This window comes from Neomonachus schauinslandi, chromosome 9, assembly GCF_002201575.2.
Source record: "Neomonachus schauinslandi chromosome 9, ASM220157v2, whole genome shotgun sequence".
NCBI classification, from domain to species: Eukaryota; Metazoa; Chordata; class Mammalia; order Carnivora; family Phocidae; genus Neomonachus; species Neomonachus schauinslandi.
Window position 1 is genome coordinate 36117362 of NC_058411.1, and position 20676 is coordinate 36138037.

Below are 20676 nucleotides of genomic sequence, written 5' to 3' on the forward strand. Positions count from 1 at the left end.
TAATTGATGGGGTTTTATCCAATCAATTAAAAGAGAAAAAAAGACTGTTTTCCCCCCAGGAAGAGGGAATCCTGCTCACCTGCTGTCTTTGGACTTGAGCTACATCAACTCTTTCCTGGCTCTTCAGTCCACTGGCCTACCCTGCAGATTTTGTATTTGTAGCCTCCATGATCCTTAAAATAAATCCAATAATAGAGGCAATTCCTTGCAATGAATCTTTCTCCATATATGTGTATATATACATCTTACTGGTTTTGTTTCTCTGGAGAACTATAATATTTTTTCTCTATCAGTAAAAATTCCTAGAAAACATTTTTTTTTAAAGATTTATTTATTTGAGAGATAGAAAGCATGCGAGCAGGGGGGAGAGGCGGGGGGGGGGGGGGAGAGAAGCAGATTCCCTGCTGAGTGGAGAGCCCCATGTGGGACTTGATCCCATGACCCCAAGAGCATGACCTGATCCGAAATCAAGAGTTGGATACTTAGCCAACTGAACCACCCAGGCACCCCTCTAGAAAACATTCTTTTTTTTTTTAATATTTTATTGGACTGATGTACATCTCACCATTTCTGAGACATAAAGCTAGCATAGGACTAAGAATGTAGAATAGCAAAGGGGAGGAAGCCACCCACAAATTTCAGTCAACTAGAAAGGTACATAAATCTTTGGATTGGAATTGAGGAAAAAAGCTGTTCAGAGCTGAAGGAAGGTCCTAGTTTCTAACAAAAATATCCTAAAGGCTCTACTAATAGAAGGGTCAGTTTATGGAAAAACTCCCAAATTCACAAAACTCCATTAGGCAGGAGAAATGGGCAGGACAGCAGGACGTGGGCTGTGGGGACAGCTGGTCTGCAGGAGGGATGGCTGGGCTGGAGGCCACAGCTCTGGCCCAGGACCTGGAGGTTAGAGGCTGGAAGAAGTGTAGAGGCAGAGGTGAGTGCATTCACCCAAAGCCTGGGCCTTCCCAGTTGCTCTGGAGGATACGGCTTTCCTCAGACAAGGTAGAAGACATTCTTAATGAATGAAACACATTCATATTCTTGCAAAATAGCTTTTATATTATAATATTACCCTTACTACAGATACTGTTATCTCCATTTATAGATGAGGAAACTGATTCAAAGAAATTATGAAAGTAGCCCATTGTCCCACATCTGAAGAAGCAGGCACCTTTGGGGAGTCAACCTAGCTCACAACCCTCGAAGAGTCCCTCACCTTTAAGGCAAATATTTTGTCTATGCAATCTTGTCCATCAGAAATTGAGAACAGGTACTGAGTTTGGGCAGGTTTCCTCACTGAAGAATAAATTGAAAAACCTCCATTTACCATGTGGACTAAAAAGCAGAAAAGCTGCCACACAGAAAAAGATGAAGTGGATATGTAAGAAGAAGAGAGGGTCCTGTGACTGCTTAGTTTATAGTTCCAGTTTCTTCTTGAAGCTTAGCTTCCTTTTGCCTTAGGGCTCAGTGAGATACTCTGTATCCTTATAATACATCTCTTTTTCTCTACATAATTCAGTTCCTATTATTTACATTTTTTAGAGTCCCAATAAATGCATATAGTAAATGGCTAGGGCCAATAAAACCATTATTTTAAACTACTACATTATAACCAATATTGATTTGTTCATTGTTGTATATATAATTTCACAATAAACATTTTTATATATGAATCCTTGTCCCACATTTCTGTGTCTTTGGTATAGAATTTTAGGAGAGAGATCACTGTGTCAGCATATATGAACACTTAGAGCCCTTTTATGTATGGACAAATGCTTTCCAGAAAGGTTGCATCAATTTTTATTCCATTAGCAGTGTATGAGAGAACAAGGCAGATATATCATTAATGTGGTATCCTTGTCATCTGTTGTTTACATATACACTATCCCTTTCTTGAAATCAAAATATAATTCTTTTCTGGTGCCTGCCATATTTAAATTACTATGAAAATTTTAAATTCTACTGAAGACAGTTTTTGTCATTGCTTTAATTGCAAGTCATTTTATTGACTCAATGTGAATGACAAATGACACAATATAAAAACTAATTCTGGGGCGCCTGAGTGGCTCAGTTGTTAAGCGTCTGCCTTCGGCTCAGGTCACGATCCTAGGGTCCTGGGATCGAGCCCCACGTCAGGCTCCCTGCTCTGCCGGAAGCCTGCTTCTCCCTCTCCCACTCCCCCTGCTTGTCTTCTGCTCTCGCTATCTCTCTCTGTCAAATAAATAAAATCTTTAAAATAAATAAATAATAAAAATAAAAACTAATTCTGATTCTGTGTGATAAAGAGTTAATAAGGAAAGCATATCAGTAAGAATAAAACCATTTGGTAGAATAACTGAAGGGAATGTTTAAATAAGTGTTCCCGTAATAGGCTGTGCAATGAAAAGATTAGATCATGGTACGAAATTAAAAGCATCAAGAAGGTCATGTGATCTGTTTTCCGTTGGGTAAATTTTTTCTAATTTGAAAATAATGTGAAGGACTTGTAAATTTTTCTTTCAGTTTTTTTGATAAGACCTAAAGATTTAAGTAAAAACTTTCTTATTAGAGGAAATAACATAAATTCAGCAAGTAAAGCTCAACATTCTCTAAGAAAAAGAAAATAAAAACTAGGAACCCCTACCAAACTTAAAATTATTACCTATTTGTATAGTGATAAAAGTATAAAGTAACAAGCATGGTAAATTGGAAAAGGCATCAGAATAGGCCACTGGATGACTAAGTGTTATTTAGCATCACTGGGTCTGTTTCTTCATCTCTAAAGAGAGGAGAGTGGAATTAATATCTTTAAGTTCCCTTCTACCTCTAATTAAGTTGTACCTAGCCTCCATTCTAAGAAAAACCTAAATAAAAAATATCTGAGAGATAATCTGCTTGATCCTAGGGATACAAGGAATTAAACAACACACTATACATGAAGGACAGCTTAGTATAGTGGTTAAGAGCTTAGATTTGGGAAATTAGACTTTCAGTGTTTGAATCTCAGCTCCATAACTTAATACCTGTTTAATCTTGGACCTCTCTTTGACTCAGTTTCATTTAAATTAGAAATCTACCCCATAGGGTTGTTCTGATGATTAAATGAATATTTATAAAGCTCTTAAAACAGTGCCTGGTACACAGTAAATTGTATGTGAAGTAAAATTATTTAATCTATTAACACTTAAGTAAAGAACAAATCCACATTTATTTCTTCTAACATCTTCCTAGAAATGAATTTTGGCTTTAAAAAATCCAGCCAGTTTATTTGTCAAGTAAAGGATTGGGGTGGGTAGGAATTAGTAGAGAGTTACAGTCAAGTGGAGGACAGAACAATTGCAAATATGTGTGTATCAGAAGTGAGAGAAAGGTTGGTTAGATTGTTATTGCAGAGGAAAAGAGGAAGATGACTTTTTAAAAAATAGAAACTAGGGCTCTTACAGAATTGCTAAATTTGCCAATGTGGAGAAGACAATTTGAGTTTTCTATTACAATGCCTTTTGCATTTTGAAAATTACTGTACTTAATTGCCCCTCCTCCCCAGTGCTGAAGCAGCTCTATAAGAGCTGTTGCTACCCCAGGCTAAATTTGCTCCCAACCCTAGAGATTTGAATAGGAATTTTTTAAAAAACAAATCTCCACAGAATCCGTATTAGACACTGGAGAAATTCTCTGGGGCCTTGTAGCAGATAGGGCTACATTATCCAAGAGACAATTAGATAAAAATTTCTTTGATAGATTAGAATTGGAATGAATGAATGAATGAATTGATAACTGCCTGGAAAACTGAATTTATTAAGCTTCTCTTGTTTCTACTCTGGTTTCCACAGAGAGAATCAGGAATTTATTGTTCATCTTAACTATCTGGAAAGCTGTGGTCTGCCTGCCCACAGCTGTAAAATGATACAAGCTAAAACATGTAGTCCTTCTCTTTCTTTTTCACAAATCCCTTCCCTGTAACAGAAATTGGGAAAGAGATCCTAGTTTGTTAACCTAAGTCTACATCAAATAGGATGGTAATAAACAGTACTTTCCTTTTTTTTTTTTTAAGATTTTATTTATTTATTTGACAGGGAGAGAGGGAACACAGGCATGGGGCGTGGGAGAGGGAGAAGCAGACTCCCCACTGAGCAGAACAGGGAGCCCGACTTCCCTGGGATCACGACCTGAGCCAAAGGCAGACGCTTAACAACTGAACCACCCATACTTTCCTGGGCGCCTGGGTGACTCAGTCGTTAAGCGTCTGCCTTCGGCTCAGGTCGTGATCCCAGGGTCCTTGGGCGTTGGGCTCCCTGCTCGGCGGGAAGCCTGTTTCTTCCTCTCCCACTCCCCCTGCTTGTGTTCCCTCTCTCGCTGCGTCTCTCTCTGTCAAATAAAAACAAAACAAAAACAAAAAACAATACTTTCCTTATTGTGGTTTTTAATAAAAAATATACTTAAAATTATAATTAATATTTACTTGATGAATTCTGTTGCTAAATTGATACTTTGTAACTTCAGAGTTCGAAAGAAACAGTAAGTTGACACCATATATGAATAGGTCAAAAGGATAGATTGAGCTGAAAATGTTTTAGTTCACATATTTATCTTAATGTGTACAGTAAATGACTGCATATGGGTCAGTTTTTGTTTTTCCTTTTTGAACCCATGTATTATTATACACCACACTAGCCTACCAGTGTGGAAAGTACTATGAAGGAAAACATGCTATTATGATTAAGTTTTTTGCTTTGTTTTGCTTTTAGTATACAAAATATAGTTCATAATGTGCTATTATAGGAAATGGTTTTTATTTCTATACAATTTGGTTACTTTTAGAAAGTGTATAGTTTTAAAAGCTTAAGCTACAGAATCCTTACCTAACAATGTTTATTCTAAAACAAACATTGGACAGCCATCAAAAAAAAAAAAAAAATCTTGCCATTTGCAACGACGTGGATGGAACTAGAAGGTATTATGCTAAGCGAAATAAGTCAATCAGAGAAAGACAAGTATATGATCTCACTGATATGAGGAATTTGAGAAACAAGACACAGGATCATAGGGGAAGGGAGGGGGAAAATGAAACAAGAGGAAACCAGAGAGGGAGACAAACCATAAGAGACTCTTAATCTCAGGAAACAAACTGAGGGTTGCTGGAGTGGAAGGGGGTGGGAGGGATGGGTGATGGACACTGGGGATGGGAAGTACTATGATGAGCGCTGTGAATTGTGTAAGACTGATGAATCACAGACCTGTACCCCTGAAACAAATAATACATTACATGTTAATAAAAGATCTTACACTTGTTAAAAAAAATAAATCAGTATACTTTGAGTAAAAAATAAATGAATAAATAAATAAATAAAATAAAACAAGCATTGGAAATTCCCTAAGTTTACTCAAAAGGATTTTCAGATTGCAATTTATTGTGATGGATTCCAGAGATGCTCTTAGAACTAAAGGTTAAGGTGGCCCAGGTTTGAGGCCAGGCCTTTGACCCCAAGGTTATCATGAATTTGATAAGGTAAGACTGATATCCTTCCGAGGCTGAAGGCTTATGTTTACTTCGTTTAGCAAGTATTTATTGACTGCCTACTATATGTAGACACTGTTGTAGTCACTGATAATACAGCAGTGAGCAAAACAGATTCAAGTTTCTGCCCCCATGGAACTTACATTCTTTATTTTTTTTTTTAAAGCATTTATTATAATTCCACATCCAGTGATGACTTTTTTTTTTTTTTAAGATTTTATTTATTTATTTGACAGAGAGAGAGATAGCAAGAGCAGGAACACAAGCAGGGGGAATGGGAGAGGGAGAAGCAGGCTTCTTGCCGAGCAGGGAGCCCGATGTGGGACTCGATCCCAGCACCCTGGGATCATGACCTGAGCCGAAGGCAGACGCTTAACGACTGAGCCACCCAGGCGCCCTGGAACTTACATTCTTGAGGAAAGAGACAATAATTAAAATAAATACTAGTATTTTTACATATGTACATATATTACATATATACGTATATTACATATAGAGAATATGATAATATCTACTATATCCTAATGCGTAAATATATCCCATGTCAAAGATAAGGTCTGTTACTTCTTCCATTAATGTTTTATAGCTTTCAGTGTACTAGTCTTTTACTTACTGGGTTAAATTTATTACTAGGTATTTTATCCTTTTGGATGCTATCGTAAATCGAATTTTCTTAAATTCCTTTTCAGATTGTTCAGTGCTGGTATACAGAAACAGAACTGATTTGTGTGTGTTGATCTTGTACCCTGCAACTTTGCTGAATTCATTTATTAACTCTAGTGGTTTTTTGTGGATTCTTTTGTGATTTTCTTTTTCTTTTTTTTTTTTTACAATCATGTTATCTGTAAGTAGAGATAGTTTTACTTTGTCCTTTCCAATTTAGATGTCTTTTATTTCTTTTTCTAGCCTAACTGTTCTGCCTAGAACTTATAATACAGTGTTAGACAGCAGCAGTGAGAGGTAGATGTCTTTCTCATCTTGAGGAGAAACCTTTTAGTCTGTCACCATTAAGTATGTTATCTTTAGGTAGTTCATAAATGCCCTTTATCATGTTGAAGAAATTCCCTTCTTTCCTAGTTTTTTGAGTGCTTTTATTTTATTTATTTATTTATTTTTAAAGATTTTATTTATTTATTTATTTGACAGAGAGAGACACAGCGAGAGAGGGAACACAAGCAGGGGGAGTAGGAGAGGGAGAGGCAGGCTTCCCCGCGGTGCAGGGAGCCCGATGTGGGGCTCGATCCCAGGACCCTGGGATCACGACCTGAGCCGAAGGCAGACGCTTAACGACTGAGCCACCCAGGCGCCCCTTGAGTGCTTTTATTATGACAGATGATCATGGGTATTTTTTTCTTAATTCTATTAGTGTGATGTATTACATTGATTTTTCTTTGTGGAACCACCCTTGCATTTCGGGGATAAATGCCACACCATACATCATGGTGTATAATACTTTTAATGAGCTGTTGGATTTGGTTTGCTAATATTTTGTAGAAGATTTTTGCACCTGTATTTACAAGGGATATTGGTCTGTAGTTTTCTTGTGATGTTTTTGTCTGGTTTTGATAGCAGGGTAATAATGGCCTCACGAATGAGTTAGGAAGTGTTCCCTAAGGTTGATATTAAAATTTTTAAAAATGTTTGGTAAAATTCACCAGTGAAACCATCTGGACTTTAGGGACCCAGGCTGATGGAACTTTGCCTATCTTGTGATACATATCAGCATGTGTCTTCCAGGGTTGCATCTATAAGGAAGAGAGAGATCATAGAAAGATTGAAAGAGGCATAAGTCCTTTTCCCCAGCTCATTGGCTAAACTAGTCACATAGTCCCAATCTAACTGCAAGTGAACCTGAAAATGTAGAGGAGCATAAGGAATATTTGATGAACATTACTGTTTCCACACCTGTTCTCTTTGTATTTCTCCATAGTACTTAACACACTTGAACACATAGTACTTAACACATCTTACATAATTTATATATCTTTAAATATCATATAATTTGCAATATTTTATCTTCACTATTTAGTGCCTTCCCCCAGCTAGAGTGTAAGCTTAATCTCCTAGAAAACCAATTTCTTGCCCACAAGCCTTTTGTTCATGGTGTTCCTGCTGTTTACAATGCCTTTTAAATGTTTTTTTTTAAATTTATTTATTCATGAGAGTCAGAGAGAGAGAGGCAGAGGGAGAAGCAGGCTCCCTGCCTAGCAGGGAGCCCAGTGCGGGGCTTGATCCTAGGACCCTGGGTTCATGACCTGAGCCGAAGGCAGACGCTTAACCATCTGAGCCACCCAGGTGCCCCTACAATGCCTTTTATCTTTTTTGCCCTGTACTTCTTTTTTCTAAAGATTAAATCCTACTCATCTCTCAGGACAACTTGGATCTTACTTAATCTGGGTGACTTTGTTAACATCTTTAAGTTAAGTGCCCATCCCTTAGAATCCCTCAGAATTTTTAGTGTACTCTCATAGCACTTACCTCATTATATAGTTATATGTCTGTCTGCCCCATTAACCAAGTTCCTCATGCATGTGGAAGAATGGCTGGAGAAATAGGTAGAGCCTAGAAAAGAAACTATGAGGATCTGAATAAGGACAGTTTAAGGAGAATGGAAAAGAGATGATAGAATCAAGAAATATTTAGAAGGTGAAATAAGCCAGACGTGATTATTGGTTAAATATGAGGGATAAGGAAGGAATCAAGGATAATTCATGTTTCTCATTTAGATTATTATGTGGATTATGAGGTTTCCAAATGAAATAGGGAATATGAGAGGAGGAACAAGTTTGGGTGGTAGGATGATGACATTGGTTTGAAGTATAGCGGGTTTAATTAACTCCATAGAGACATACGTGCAGTAGAAGGTGCAGGTGCAGGCCTTGGCCATATAGTTCTTAACACAAGGAAATGGATAGGTCTTCAGCATGCAAAGTAGTAGTTACAAAATAAGAAAAGCTGAGACTACCAAGAACTGCTAAGGGCAGAATCCTTATTTATTGATGTCAGTGTTTAAGGAACAAGAAGAGGAAGATAAGCTCTTGTGTGGGAAACACAGAAAAAAAAAAAATAGATGGTGAAAGAGGAAGGAGAATGTGATACTGTAGAAATCAAGGGTATTTAGACTCAAGAAAGTGGTGGCTATGTCAAATATAGTGGAGAAGTCAAATCAAAACAACTATGTACTAAATCTTTACCACTCTTCTTGCAGCCTTACTAAATCCCTTCTTTCAACCCCACTTCTTACTGAACCACGTTGATTCTTATTGAATTGAACCACCTTGGCTTCAATTTCACGGAGAAATTTGAAGTTATAGGGCATAAACTGCCTCAACTGTGTCCCCTTCCTTCTTCCTTTACAAACTTGCCACTGTGTCCGTCCATCATTTCCACTTTCCTTCTAATATAAGGAGATTCAAAGCCAAGTCTTAACACTAGTGCCTTTGATACCAAGAGTTGTCTACATTTTATGTTTTCTCCCTTTTTATGACTTTCTGATCCCAGTATCCCCCCACAATTATTCTCAAAAAGGTTACTATTTGAAATTTTAGTGGAGGGGCAGAAGTGGAAAACCAATTACAGGGTGATGAATATTGAATACAAGATGGGGCAGTACCAACAGAAACTACAAATAGCAGTCACTGATGGAACTGAGAGGGAGATAATGCTCAGTCTTCCTCCCCAGGGAAGCAAGGATACTTACATGGATCAGATTCAAGCACTATCCCAGAGGTATTTCATTTTGGAGCTCCATGAAAAATATGTCCTGTTTTTCTTCTGCAGCATGCCAGTGACTAAGTCTTTACTATAGAAACGAAAATGAGCCAGTTCTCACAATGAAAAGTGTAGAAACCCCAGATTTCATTCATTTGTTCAGTCATGCAAAAGTTTTTGTTTAGTTTAGTTTTGTTTTTTTGAGGGAGAGAGTGAGCACAAACGGGGGCGGGGGGAAGGGGGGAGGAGAAGGGGGAGAGGAAGAGAGAGAATCTTAAGCAGGGCTCGATCTCACAACCCTGAGATTGTGACTTGAGCCGAAATCAAAAGTCAGACATTTAACCGAGTCACCCAGGCACCCCTGCAAAAGTATTTCTTGAATGTCTGCTATGTGCCATGCTTAGGTTTAGGTGCTAGGAATACAATGGGGAGTAAAAACACAGTTCTTGTTTTTGTGGAGTTTTATGGTATAGTAATTTGTTTTTTATTTCCTTGTTTAAATTTAACCTAATTTATTTAACTAATTTTACTTTTTTTCCCCTTTAGTATCCTCTTATATATGGATTGATTCTTATTCCCTGCTGGTGTTCTCTAGTTTGCCTAAGTAGAATTTACATGGGAATGCACTCCATTCTGGTAAGGAAAACATTGTGTTCATAGTGCTTTATTTTTTTCTGAAATTGACAGGCAATTTTATAGTTTTTAATCATTGTCAAACTTACAGGAAACCTGAGAAAATATTATTGTAAATCTTCTTTGTTTTGCAAAAATATATATATGTGTGTGTATATAATATATATATTAATATATATGTATATTAACATGATGTTTTGTGAACATTTAACTTAGTAATCATGTATTTTGTGGAAACAGTTCCCAGCAATCACAAGTAACCAAATATTATGCTCAGGATAAGGTTTCTCCCTCCTTCCAGTCTCAGTTTGATTTTCCTTCTCATTCTCTTCTCTGCCTCTTCTACCACTGAGTAAAAACCAATAATACAGAAATGAGGGAGAGCTCTCATCAGTGAACACCCGGTGACTAGAAACTACATGAACTTAAATCACTTATATTGACCTATTAAATTCTAGTTTTCTTCTTTTTCCCAACAGTATTTTTGTGCTTACATCAGTTACTCTATTTTGAGAATGCTGTTCAGTTTAAACAGCAGCACAGGTACCCTGTACTCTTCAGGCACGCCTCCGCACCTCCCTTCCTCCCCTTCCCATTGGCATTTCTTTAATTCTAGCTTGCATCATCTCTTCACCCGATTACTGTAATACCTTCATTAGTAGCCCTACTTCCAGTCTGACAGCACTCCATACAGTGTTTAGTCTCCTGTTGTAGTTTACTTTCAAAACACAAATATGATGCTATACTGAATGACTTACGTTTACTCAAATGTGAATGGTGTTTTCTTATCTCCATAGCTTTAGGAATGCTGTAACTTCTGCTTGGAATACCCTTTTCTCTTTCTTTGTCTAGCTAACTATCTTATCCATTCTTTAAGAGTCACAAAAACATTCTTATCTCCTAAAAGCCTTAGAACATTCCCCATCTTTCCTTTCTCTAGACTGGTTAGGTGACCTTTCTCCCAGAGCATCTTGAGCATAATTCTGGCACAGCACTTATGCTGAACTGCAATTGCTTTTTTTTTTTTTTCTGTCACCCCCACTAGACAATAAGCAACATAAGAAAAGTAACTATGTTTTCTCTCCCTTGCATCTAGTGTGGTGTCTCTTAGTACATTCTTTGAATGTATTATGTATTTTGTAGATAAAGGATCAGAAAAAAAGTAAATATGAACTAACTCATGGAATCCAAAAATTTATAACTGGTTACAAATTTTTCTTGTCCTTTTAGAATTTTCTACTCATCTTAACTTGTTTCATAGCTGTAGAAATACTGGGTTTCTATTTTTTACTTAGATTGCTTACCTTCAGAAGCTGCCCCTTCAGTAGTAAATTTCCAGAAGTTGCAAATACTATTTTAATAAGCACATTATTCGTGTTCAACTTTTTATAATTATTTGTATTAATACAAATTGTGAATTTACATATAATTCTGACTAATCTCTACTAATTTTATAATGAAACCAAGTATCATATTTTTAGGTCAGACCTAATATTTGTCAAGAGAAAATGGTATCCAGCTCTGTGCCTTGTTAGTTATTTCCTTCCAATCCCAAAAGTTAGTAATACTATTCCTAAAAAACTACCGAATGGTTATGCATCTTTGAATGATAAAAAATGGATCCCTGATATTTCTTGAAGGAAAAGATATTAGATTATATTACCCCTAGGTTCGTTATCATAATAAAAAGAGTAATAGGAATCTGATTATATTGAATATATAATCTAAAAGATGTGTTCTTTAAAAAACAGATGTTTAGTGGATTCGTCAAATATTCAAGCTGAGTTCAGTTCAGTTTTTACATTGCTTCTCGGCCTTTTGGCTAAGATCAAGTGCAGTTCAGTTTTTACATACTGGTTGTCTATTTTTGAATCAGCTGCTGTAAAAACAATATTGATGTATTATTTTTCAGATCATGCATCTGATAACCCGAGTCCTTTATTCAGAAACCTTCTTGTCCCATAGAATGTTTCATCAGTTTTATTCAGACTAGCTACTGAATTTTATTATGTGTAGTATTACAAATTTTTGTTTTCCTTTTATTTTTTAGTTTTCCTTTTAAAAGTAAAGTCATGGGTAACTTGCAAACATGTAAATTATGCCCTGTGTTATGACCACAGTTTTGCCTAATCAATAATACATTGCTTCTTATCATTTGCTAGTTGATGTATAAAACATTTTTTCTTTATTGCATACTTTGTGCTATAATGCTTAAAACCACTTAGTATACATTTTAATGTTATACATTAAATTGATATCACAATGGTAGCCATCATGTTTATGTCCTGAATTCAGTTGTTCCTTCCTTCTGGTTCTGTTGCATGGAAGTTCAGTTTGCCTTTTTTTTTTTTAAGATTTTATTTATTTATTTGAGAGAGAGAGAATGAGAGACAGAGAGCATGAGAGGGAGGAGGGTCAGAGGGATAAGCGGACTCCCTGCCGAGCAGGGAGCCCGATGCGGGACTCGATCCTGGAACTCCAGGATCATGACCTGAGCCGAAGGCAGTCGCTTAACCAACTGAGCCACCCAGGTGCCCAGTTCAGTTTGCCTTTAACTACTTAGGGTAATATCATAAATAATTAATAACTCAATCTGAAAAGGAGGTAGATTTGTAGAGAGTCTTGTAACAATCTAAGTTTAATATTCCTGGAGCTCTACAAAAAAAGTAGAGGACAACAAATATTGGATATTTTGTGTTATACTGATATATACTTCTAGAATTATAATTTTTATGAATTATTTTGAAGAATTTTTTTTAAAGATTTTATTTATTTATTTGACAGAGAGAGACACAGCGAGAGAGGGAACACAAGCAGGGGGAGTGGGAGAGGGAGAAGCAGGCTTCCCGCCGAGCAGGGCGCCTGATGTGGAGCTCGATCCCAGGATCCTGGGATCATGACCTGAGCCGAAGGCAGACGTCTAATGACTGAACCACCCAGGCGCCCCAAGAATTCTTAAAAGTGATCAAATGTAGGGGCGCCTGGCTGGTTCAGTCAGAGGAGTGTGTGACTCTTGATCTTGGGGTTGTGAGCTTAAACCCCACGTTGGGTGTAGAGATTACTTAAATAAATGAATAAATAAAAACTTAAATAAGTAATAATAGAAAAAAGTGATCAAATGTAAAAAAGTCTCAGTCATTTAATTGATTTTTTTCATTTTTTAAGGTACTGTAAAAAATATTTTATAGGAATGAACATGTACTCCTATGGTCTGAAAAATCTATAATTTAAAAAAAAATTAGCTAACTTCAGAGCTATTAACCCTTCCTTTCACTTAACCTTACATATTATATATGGTTTTATGTAAAAAACTCATTGTCATTTATTTAAAACTTCTAACTTGGTACACATTCTATGTGAGAATTACAAGGCTCAGAACACTTCCACATTAGCATATTCTGAAAATTTTGAATCAGTCATGAAATTTAATAAGAAATAAAGCAGCAGCTTTTATCCTGGTAGCCAAAATCCTGTAGTTATTTCATAAGACCTGTGCCTTTGATTATAAGGTAGGGAAGAAAGGGTAAGATAGCAACCAAAGGAACATGACCTCATAAAGTGTAATTATTTGGCAATTAGTAATTTGAAATATGAAGAATAGAGGTTTGACAGTCACATAATTTGACAGCTCCATATCCAAAAGCATGGTCAGAATTTGGGGCACTTCTGGAATCTTTGAGTAACTGCAGTAAAATTCAATTAATAAGAATTCTTAAGTAACTTTTAGTTTTATCAGTGAATTTTCATGAAAGACCTCATGTTCAAAAAACATGTTGAAAATTTAGATTTTCACTACAATATTTAATTCCTAATGCTGAGAATATTCTTTTTTTTCAACAAATGTATTGAGCACCTTCAATTTATGAGATTAAATACCTAGCTCTATGACACTAGTCCAGTTTTCTTTATTTAAAAACTGGTAATTAAGGTAACCATAAATTTTTATCAAATTTGGATTCCTTGAAAGGGGACAAAAGACACTTTTAATATTCTGGGGACAAGAGAGCAAAATAAGATTGGTGAGCCATATCAGGGTGTTTGTGAGGATCAAATATGACACTAAAAATAAAGTATTACAACAGTATTTTCAGTACAGAAAATATTATTCCCTGAAAATGTCTTTAGCCTAAGTTAAAAAAAAATTAGTTTCATCTATTTTTTGAAATAAGTTGAAAGAAGTTTCATCTATTTCTCTTACAGAGTTCTTATTAAGCAAGATCATATAATCAATATGAGTCTAAAGAATTACTCTGTCTCAGTTTAACTAACCAAATATTGCCTGCTTACTGTGTACCAGCCATTGGGTATATATGTATAAATAAGATAAAGTCTTTGCCTTTGAGAAATCACTAAATATATAATATGTAATATAAATATGTAATGTAGTGATTCTCAACTGCGGCTGCAAAATGGAATCACTGGGGAGCTTTTTAAAAAAAAAAAAAAATTGGGACGCCTGGGTGGCTCAGTTGGTTGAGCGTCTGCCTTCGGCTCGGGTCATGATCCCAGGGTCCTGGGATCGAGTCCCGCATCGGGCTCCCTGCTCCGCGGGGAGCCTGCTTCTCCCTCTCCCTCTGTCTCTGTCTCTCTCTCTGTCTCTCATGAATAAATAAATAAAATCTTTAAAAAAAAAAAAATTGATGCCCTACTCCCACTTCAATTCAATCAAAATCTCTGAGGATTGGCCCAGGCATCAATATTTGTAAAGTTCCTGAGCGATTTTTAAAGGGCACAGGAGTTGTGAACCTTTGGTTTTCTGGTAAAAATAGAAAGCAAAGAAATGTGGTAACTGTTGTAGCAGGTTTGTAGGAGATGCCATGGAGGTAAAGAGGAGGAAATTCCTTATTATGGAGTAGGAAGAGAAAGTTTACGGAGGAGATAGATGCCTGAGCAGAATCTCAAAGGATATGATGTAATGGTTTGCCTAAAATATAGAAGGAAAGGTAATTCCAAGATGACAGAAAATAGCCTATAAATTCATTATGGGATCTGGCATTGAAGCGTTATTTTTTCTTTTAAGGTTTTTTTATTTTTAAGTAATCTCTGTACCCAACATGGGGCTCGAACTCAAAACCCTGAGATCAAGAGTCACATGCTCCACTGAAGCATTAGGCTAGAGAGAAACCAGATGTGAAATGCTCTATATGTCCTTCTAAGGAGTTTGAATACACAAGTGATATTTATTGTCTTAGTTCATACTTTCATAACATTTTGCTAAGTGATTATATCTTTCTTTCACCTACTATCAAAGCACTTACATAAAGAGAACACAATTACTTTTAAATAATCTCCTTTCATATTTTAGAATCGGAAAATATCCACAAAAACTTATTCTATATAGAAATAAATTTTAAAAATGCTTTCCTAATGATAGTTGTAATTGTTGAAAAAAAGTAAAGAATTTCACTTTCAAGTGATTTAGTAGATTTTGTTAGAATAGATAAATTCCTGTAAAGGATTCATTTATTCATTCATCCGGTAAATATTTGAGTGTTTACAACGTGCTAAGCTTCCTAGGAAGGTGGCGGTAAAGAGGATAATTTCCTCAAAATTTTTAGCTGCATATGCAGTTCTTACTCTCTTTAGTAATTGTCTCTATCTTTAGCTATTCTTATATTTCATAGTATTCTGATTTAGAATTTTATATTGTTTGGAACAGTGCATTGTGCAGTTGACTTTGCTGATCCATGATAAAGTTTTTATAGAACTGCTGCACAGTGAGTACAATGGCAGGAATTTGGGAGTATACTTCAGTCTGAAGTGTAAAAGGCAAACTTCAAAACTTCAAAACTTTTGAATAACATACCTTTATGGATCTTGTGGCAGGGAAGGCTTTCTTAAAAAAGAAATAATGATAAATATGACATTAAAATTTAGAACTTTTGTTCATCAAAAGATGCCATAAAGAAAATGAAAAGGCAGGCCACAAAATCCAAAAAAGATGTTTACAGAACATATTATTGATAAAAGATTTTATATAAAGGATTTATAAGACCATCTGAAAAAAATCATGTAAATCAGCAAGAAAAGAGAAAATCTAAAAGAACAGCTGCAAAAAGACACAAACATACATTACACAGAAAAGGAATAACCCATAAACTTATGAAAAGATACTTAATAGTCAGGAAAATCTAAGTTAAACATCAAGAAATGCCAACAACTGATGGGATGTAAATTTTTATAAACATTTTGGAAATTTTTTTATTGTCTTATAAAATTGAACATGCATTTATCCTATGACTCTGCCCTGTTCCTAGGAAACTTGCAGACCCATACCAGGCAACACTGAAACCAAGAACATAGTAGCACTGTTTATAGTATCCCTGGTTGGCTTAAGAATAGATACCAATTAAGAAAGCACTCGAGCTCAAGAGCTCAACCATATGGGGTGCCTGGGTGGCTCAGTTGGTTAAGTGACTGTCTTCGGCTCAGGTCATGATCCTGGAGTCCCGGGATAGAGTCCCACATTGGGCTCCCTGCTCGGCAGGGAGTCTGCTTCTCCCTCTGACCCTCGCCACTCTCATGTGCTCTCTCTCATTCTCTCTCTCTCAAATAAATAAATAAAATCTTTAAAAAAAAAAAAGCTCAACCATAACCAATAAACTAATCCAAAATCTGTAAACCACTTAAATGACCATCAGTGGGAAAATGGATAAACTGTATAATCACACAGCTATTGGTTAAGGCTTCGGGTCAACAGTAGGCTATCAGTTAAGGTTTGGGGAGTCAAAGTGAATTTTCCACTGTGAATTTATGTGAATTTTCCACTGTGTTGGGGGTTGGTACCCCTTATCCTCACGTTGTTTAAGGGTCAGCTGTTAGTCTTTTTTTTCCCCCAGAAATCAAAACTACACAATTTAGGCATAGTTTATTGTGGGGGATTTAAATATAAATTTTTATATAGTATATATGTAGTTAATTTATAAAAAGGTAGAATTATGAAAACAATACTTTCATTATTATTGTCAAATTGATCTTTTTACTATCACTAAAAGTTTTATTACTTATATGGTCAGTAAAGTTTACTTTGAAAATGTGACATTTTAAAAATTTATATTTAACATTTAAAATGTGAAATATACATTTTTAAATGTCAAAAACAGTATTATACTAAACAACTCTACTCTTCTCTTTTCCCAGGATATTATTGCTGGATTCCTATATACCATTTTAATCTTAGCTATCTTCTATCCATTTGTGGACCTGATTGACAACTTCAATCAAACTCACAAATATGCTCCATTAATCATCATCGGGCTTCACTTAGCCTTGGGGATCTTTTCTTTCACTCTTGACACCTGGAGTACATCCCGAGGAGACACAGCTGAGATTCTAGGAAGTGGTGCTGGAATTGCATGTGGATCTCATGTTACCTATAATCTGGGTCTAATATTAGATCCTTCTCTGGATATTCTACCATTAGCTAGGCCCCCCATTACTGTGACTCTGTGTGGAAAAGCCATATTGCGGATCCTCATCGGAATGGTATTTGTACTAATAGTCAGAGATATAATGAAAAAGATTACCATACCTTTAGCCTGTAAAATCTTCAATATACCATGTGATGATGTTCGAAAAGCAAGACAACACATGGAAGTTGAACTTCCTTATCGGTATATTACCTATGGAATGGTTGGTTTCTCTATCACATTTTTGATTCCTTACATATTTTTCTTTATTGGTATCTCTTGATGGAGAAATCCTATTTGTAAGAAAGGAGGTTATCAGTTACCAATATCTAAAAATATATTCTAGTTAAAAGCCAAATCAGAGTTAGGCTTTTGCAGGAATTTAACTTAAATAATTATTTAAGTAAAGTCATAAGAGTCAGTGCATTTTATCATTGCACATCCAGATATTGTTTTAGGTGAGCTGAGCTGTTTTAACAGGGAGAAAATGATAAGTATCCATTTAGAACGTTCATGTAATGTTTGGAGAGTTTTATGCTGTTATGAATTGGAGTTATATATAATATATATTAAGATACATAATATACAATTATGTATCTAATATATGTTATATATGAAATAATATACCTAAGTTATTTTAAACTGTGGGGCTGTATTATAAAATCAATAATAATATGCAAACAGTGTACCTGTATATCTGGACTTAATACAGGCACATTGTTATTAACAGATATATTTAACATTTATTTACTATGGGAGCCATTTCCTAATTGAATTGTATAATTACTAGGCCAGAATTCATATGCCACCACATAATGATTTACTGCCTCTTTTTACACTGCCATCACCTTTCATGTTACCCATGATGTTGAACATGGGAGGCATTTTTAATGGACCAAATTTTCAGAAAAATTAGTTTTTTTATTCCTTTTTTTTTTTTAAGTTCTTTACACTGTGTTGAATGTACTTTATTTGCAGTTGTTCTGGACATCAGTTTAATAATTCAGGTACTGAATTTTATTGCTTGCTAATTGTGCCTTTCTGTTGCTGAATTAAGAAATGCCATGTATACTGTGATATAAAAATAAGATGCTAACTTTATCTTAAGTTACATATAATCAGGCAAATATTTTTAAAATACATGTCAAACTAACAGGGCTAGAAATAAGCCACCCTCAATTCTTTAGCCTTTGTTTGGAAAGAAATGTGGAATGGGCTAAACTTTCTCACTAATTTATTGGGAAGCTGAATGGATAAATATTTCCATTTTTGTAGGTATTTTTCTGTGCATTGTAAGTTATAGGAACAAGATATATTTTTTGTACATTGTCTTGATTGTTTATACTGCAGGTAGATATTTCCAATGAATGGAAATGTAATTGAAATTTATAGATGGGACAATGCACATGCTTCATTTGTAAAAAAAACCGTTTTTCTAAATTATTTGGAAAGGATTGGATTTAGCAGTGTTAACTTTTAATACCCATTTATTAGCTACCTAAGGTAAATTATAAAATCTAAAAGTATCAGTATTTCAGATCCTGTTATTTTTTCAATTTTTATTATTTTCACAGTGGAAAATTTGGGTATTATATTAAACTATTCTTTATTTCTGTCTGTGCCTTTATATTTTGAAGTGTAATTGTAGTTAGGTTAACATTAAGTTTATTTGTAGTAAGTTTTTCATAAAGAAGAGAATTAACTTTCCATATAAATGAGCATCAGGTATGGAATTACTGACTTTAGTGCAATATCTGTCTGATTATCCAGAATTATCACTTAAGATGTTTCTATTTTGGACAGCATAACTATTTAAGCTCATATTTTTATAATTCTGACTGAGAATTTAGGGACATGGTAATTTTTACCAACATTGAATCTGATAATTTTAAATAAAGCAACTAAATTTGGAACCTTTACCTATTAGTAGGAAACCAAGGCACTTAGGAACATATCGGTACGTTGGAAAATGTGCAAAGAACTTTTCTCTCAAAATGTGTTTAATGAATTGAATTCTAGGGACTATTTCCCATAATTTGGGTCTATGCTATCTTATTAATTTTTATATCTAGCTTAAAAGGTATTTGAAAATATTCCATTTCTTTGTGGTTTATTACTTTCTGTCCTATAATAGTTCCATGCTAAGTGTATTTTAAAATAAAAGCCAAATTCAGAATTGAAGGGTGTTTTGTTTGCCTTCTATGCATTTGTCTCTGTATTATTCGATAGAGATATATAAAATATGCCTAGGATTTTCATGCTAGCAGCTTTTCCTCTGAAGCATTTTATTCAAAATCAGAGTGCTGTTTTCAGTAATAGAAGACACTGAAGAAATTCTTTAGGGTTCCAGCTGACTTTGAGCTTCAATTATGATCATTCCGACACTGTACTTTTATTAGTGAAAAGTTTCATAATATTTCTTTAAGAAACTTATGAATAGGGGTGCCTGGATGGCTCAGACAGTTAAGCATCTGACTTTTAGTGTTGGCTCAGGTCATCATTTCAGGGTCATGAGATCCAGCCCCACCATTAGGCTCATGCTCAGCAGGGAGTCTGCTTGAGATTCTGTCCCTCTCCTGCTCCCTCCCCTTGCTCATGCTCGCTCGCTCTCTAAAATACATAAAATATTTTTTTTAAAAAAAGAAACTTACGAATAAAATATGTTTCAGTAAACTGTGGCCCAATAGTATTATAGGTAGTTGACTGCTAATTCATTGTTTCAGGAATTAAACATACTATTAGAAATAAGTATTTTTTTCAAGCTATATAAATATATGGACATTTCATTTTGTAATTTTAAAATGCCACGATGGGGCGCCTGGCTGGCTCAGTAGGTAGAGCACTCTTAATCTCAGGGTTGTGAGTTCAAGTCCCACGTTGGGGGTGGAGCCTAATTAAAAAAAAAAAAAGATAAAATGCCATGAATTGCAAAACTAGGTCTGCCAGAAACTCATTTTAAGACCTAAGATAAAGCAATGCTACTACAGTAGATTTACATAATTATTTTTATTTACTAGCTTTCTTTATATATAATCTTTATTAAATGTTTCTTTCAAAGACAACATAAAAATTCAGTGATACAAGTATAATTTAAAAGAAAATTTTCATAAAACATTCCCTTATGGAATGAGTAAATTCTAGAATGTTTTTATTTTGAGTATATGATAACACAATTTTATACAGCAAAGATTTTTTATTGGCATAGCAATTTCATTTTTGTTAACAAAGAATGTCTTCTCTAGATTTAAAACCTGTTTAATCTGGACATGAGTAAGAACCAATTTTTAAAATTCAACTTTAGGGTCACCTGGGTGGGTCAGTCCATTAAGCGTCTGACTCTTGGTTCCGGCTAGGGTCCTGAGATGAAGCCCAAGTTGGGGAGTCTGCTTCTCTCCTTCTGCCCCTCCCCCCACTTGCATGTGCCTTCTC

The 20676-nt window shown here is 35.2% G+C and overlaps 1 protein-coding gene across 2 annotated transcripts in view; it reads left to right on the plus strand.

Moving 5' to 3' along the window:
* SGPP1 (sphingosine-1-phosphate phosphatase 1) overlaps positions 1 to 19907 on the plus strand; it is a 34363-nt gene extending 14456 nt beyond the window's left edge. The window contains exons 2-3 of one of the 2 annotated variants that reach the window (XM_021701396.2): positions 9752 to 9841; positions 16979 to 19907. In XM_021701396.2, coding sequence (XP_021557071.1) covers positions 9752 to 9841; positions 16979 to 17530 — 642 coding nt within the window. In that variant the 3' untranslated portion in view covers positions 17531 to 19907. The remainder of the gene's footprint in view (positions 1 to 9751; positions 9842 to 16978) is intronic. The other variant, XM_044917942.1, reaches the window with a different exon arrangement.
* Positions 19908 to 20676: the final 769 nt, after the last annotated feature.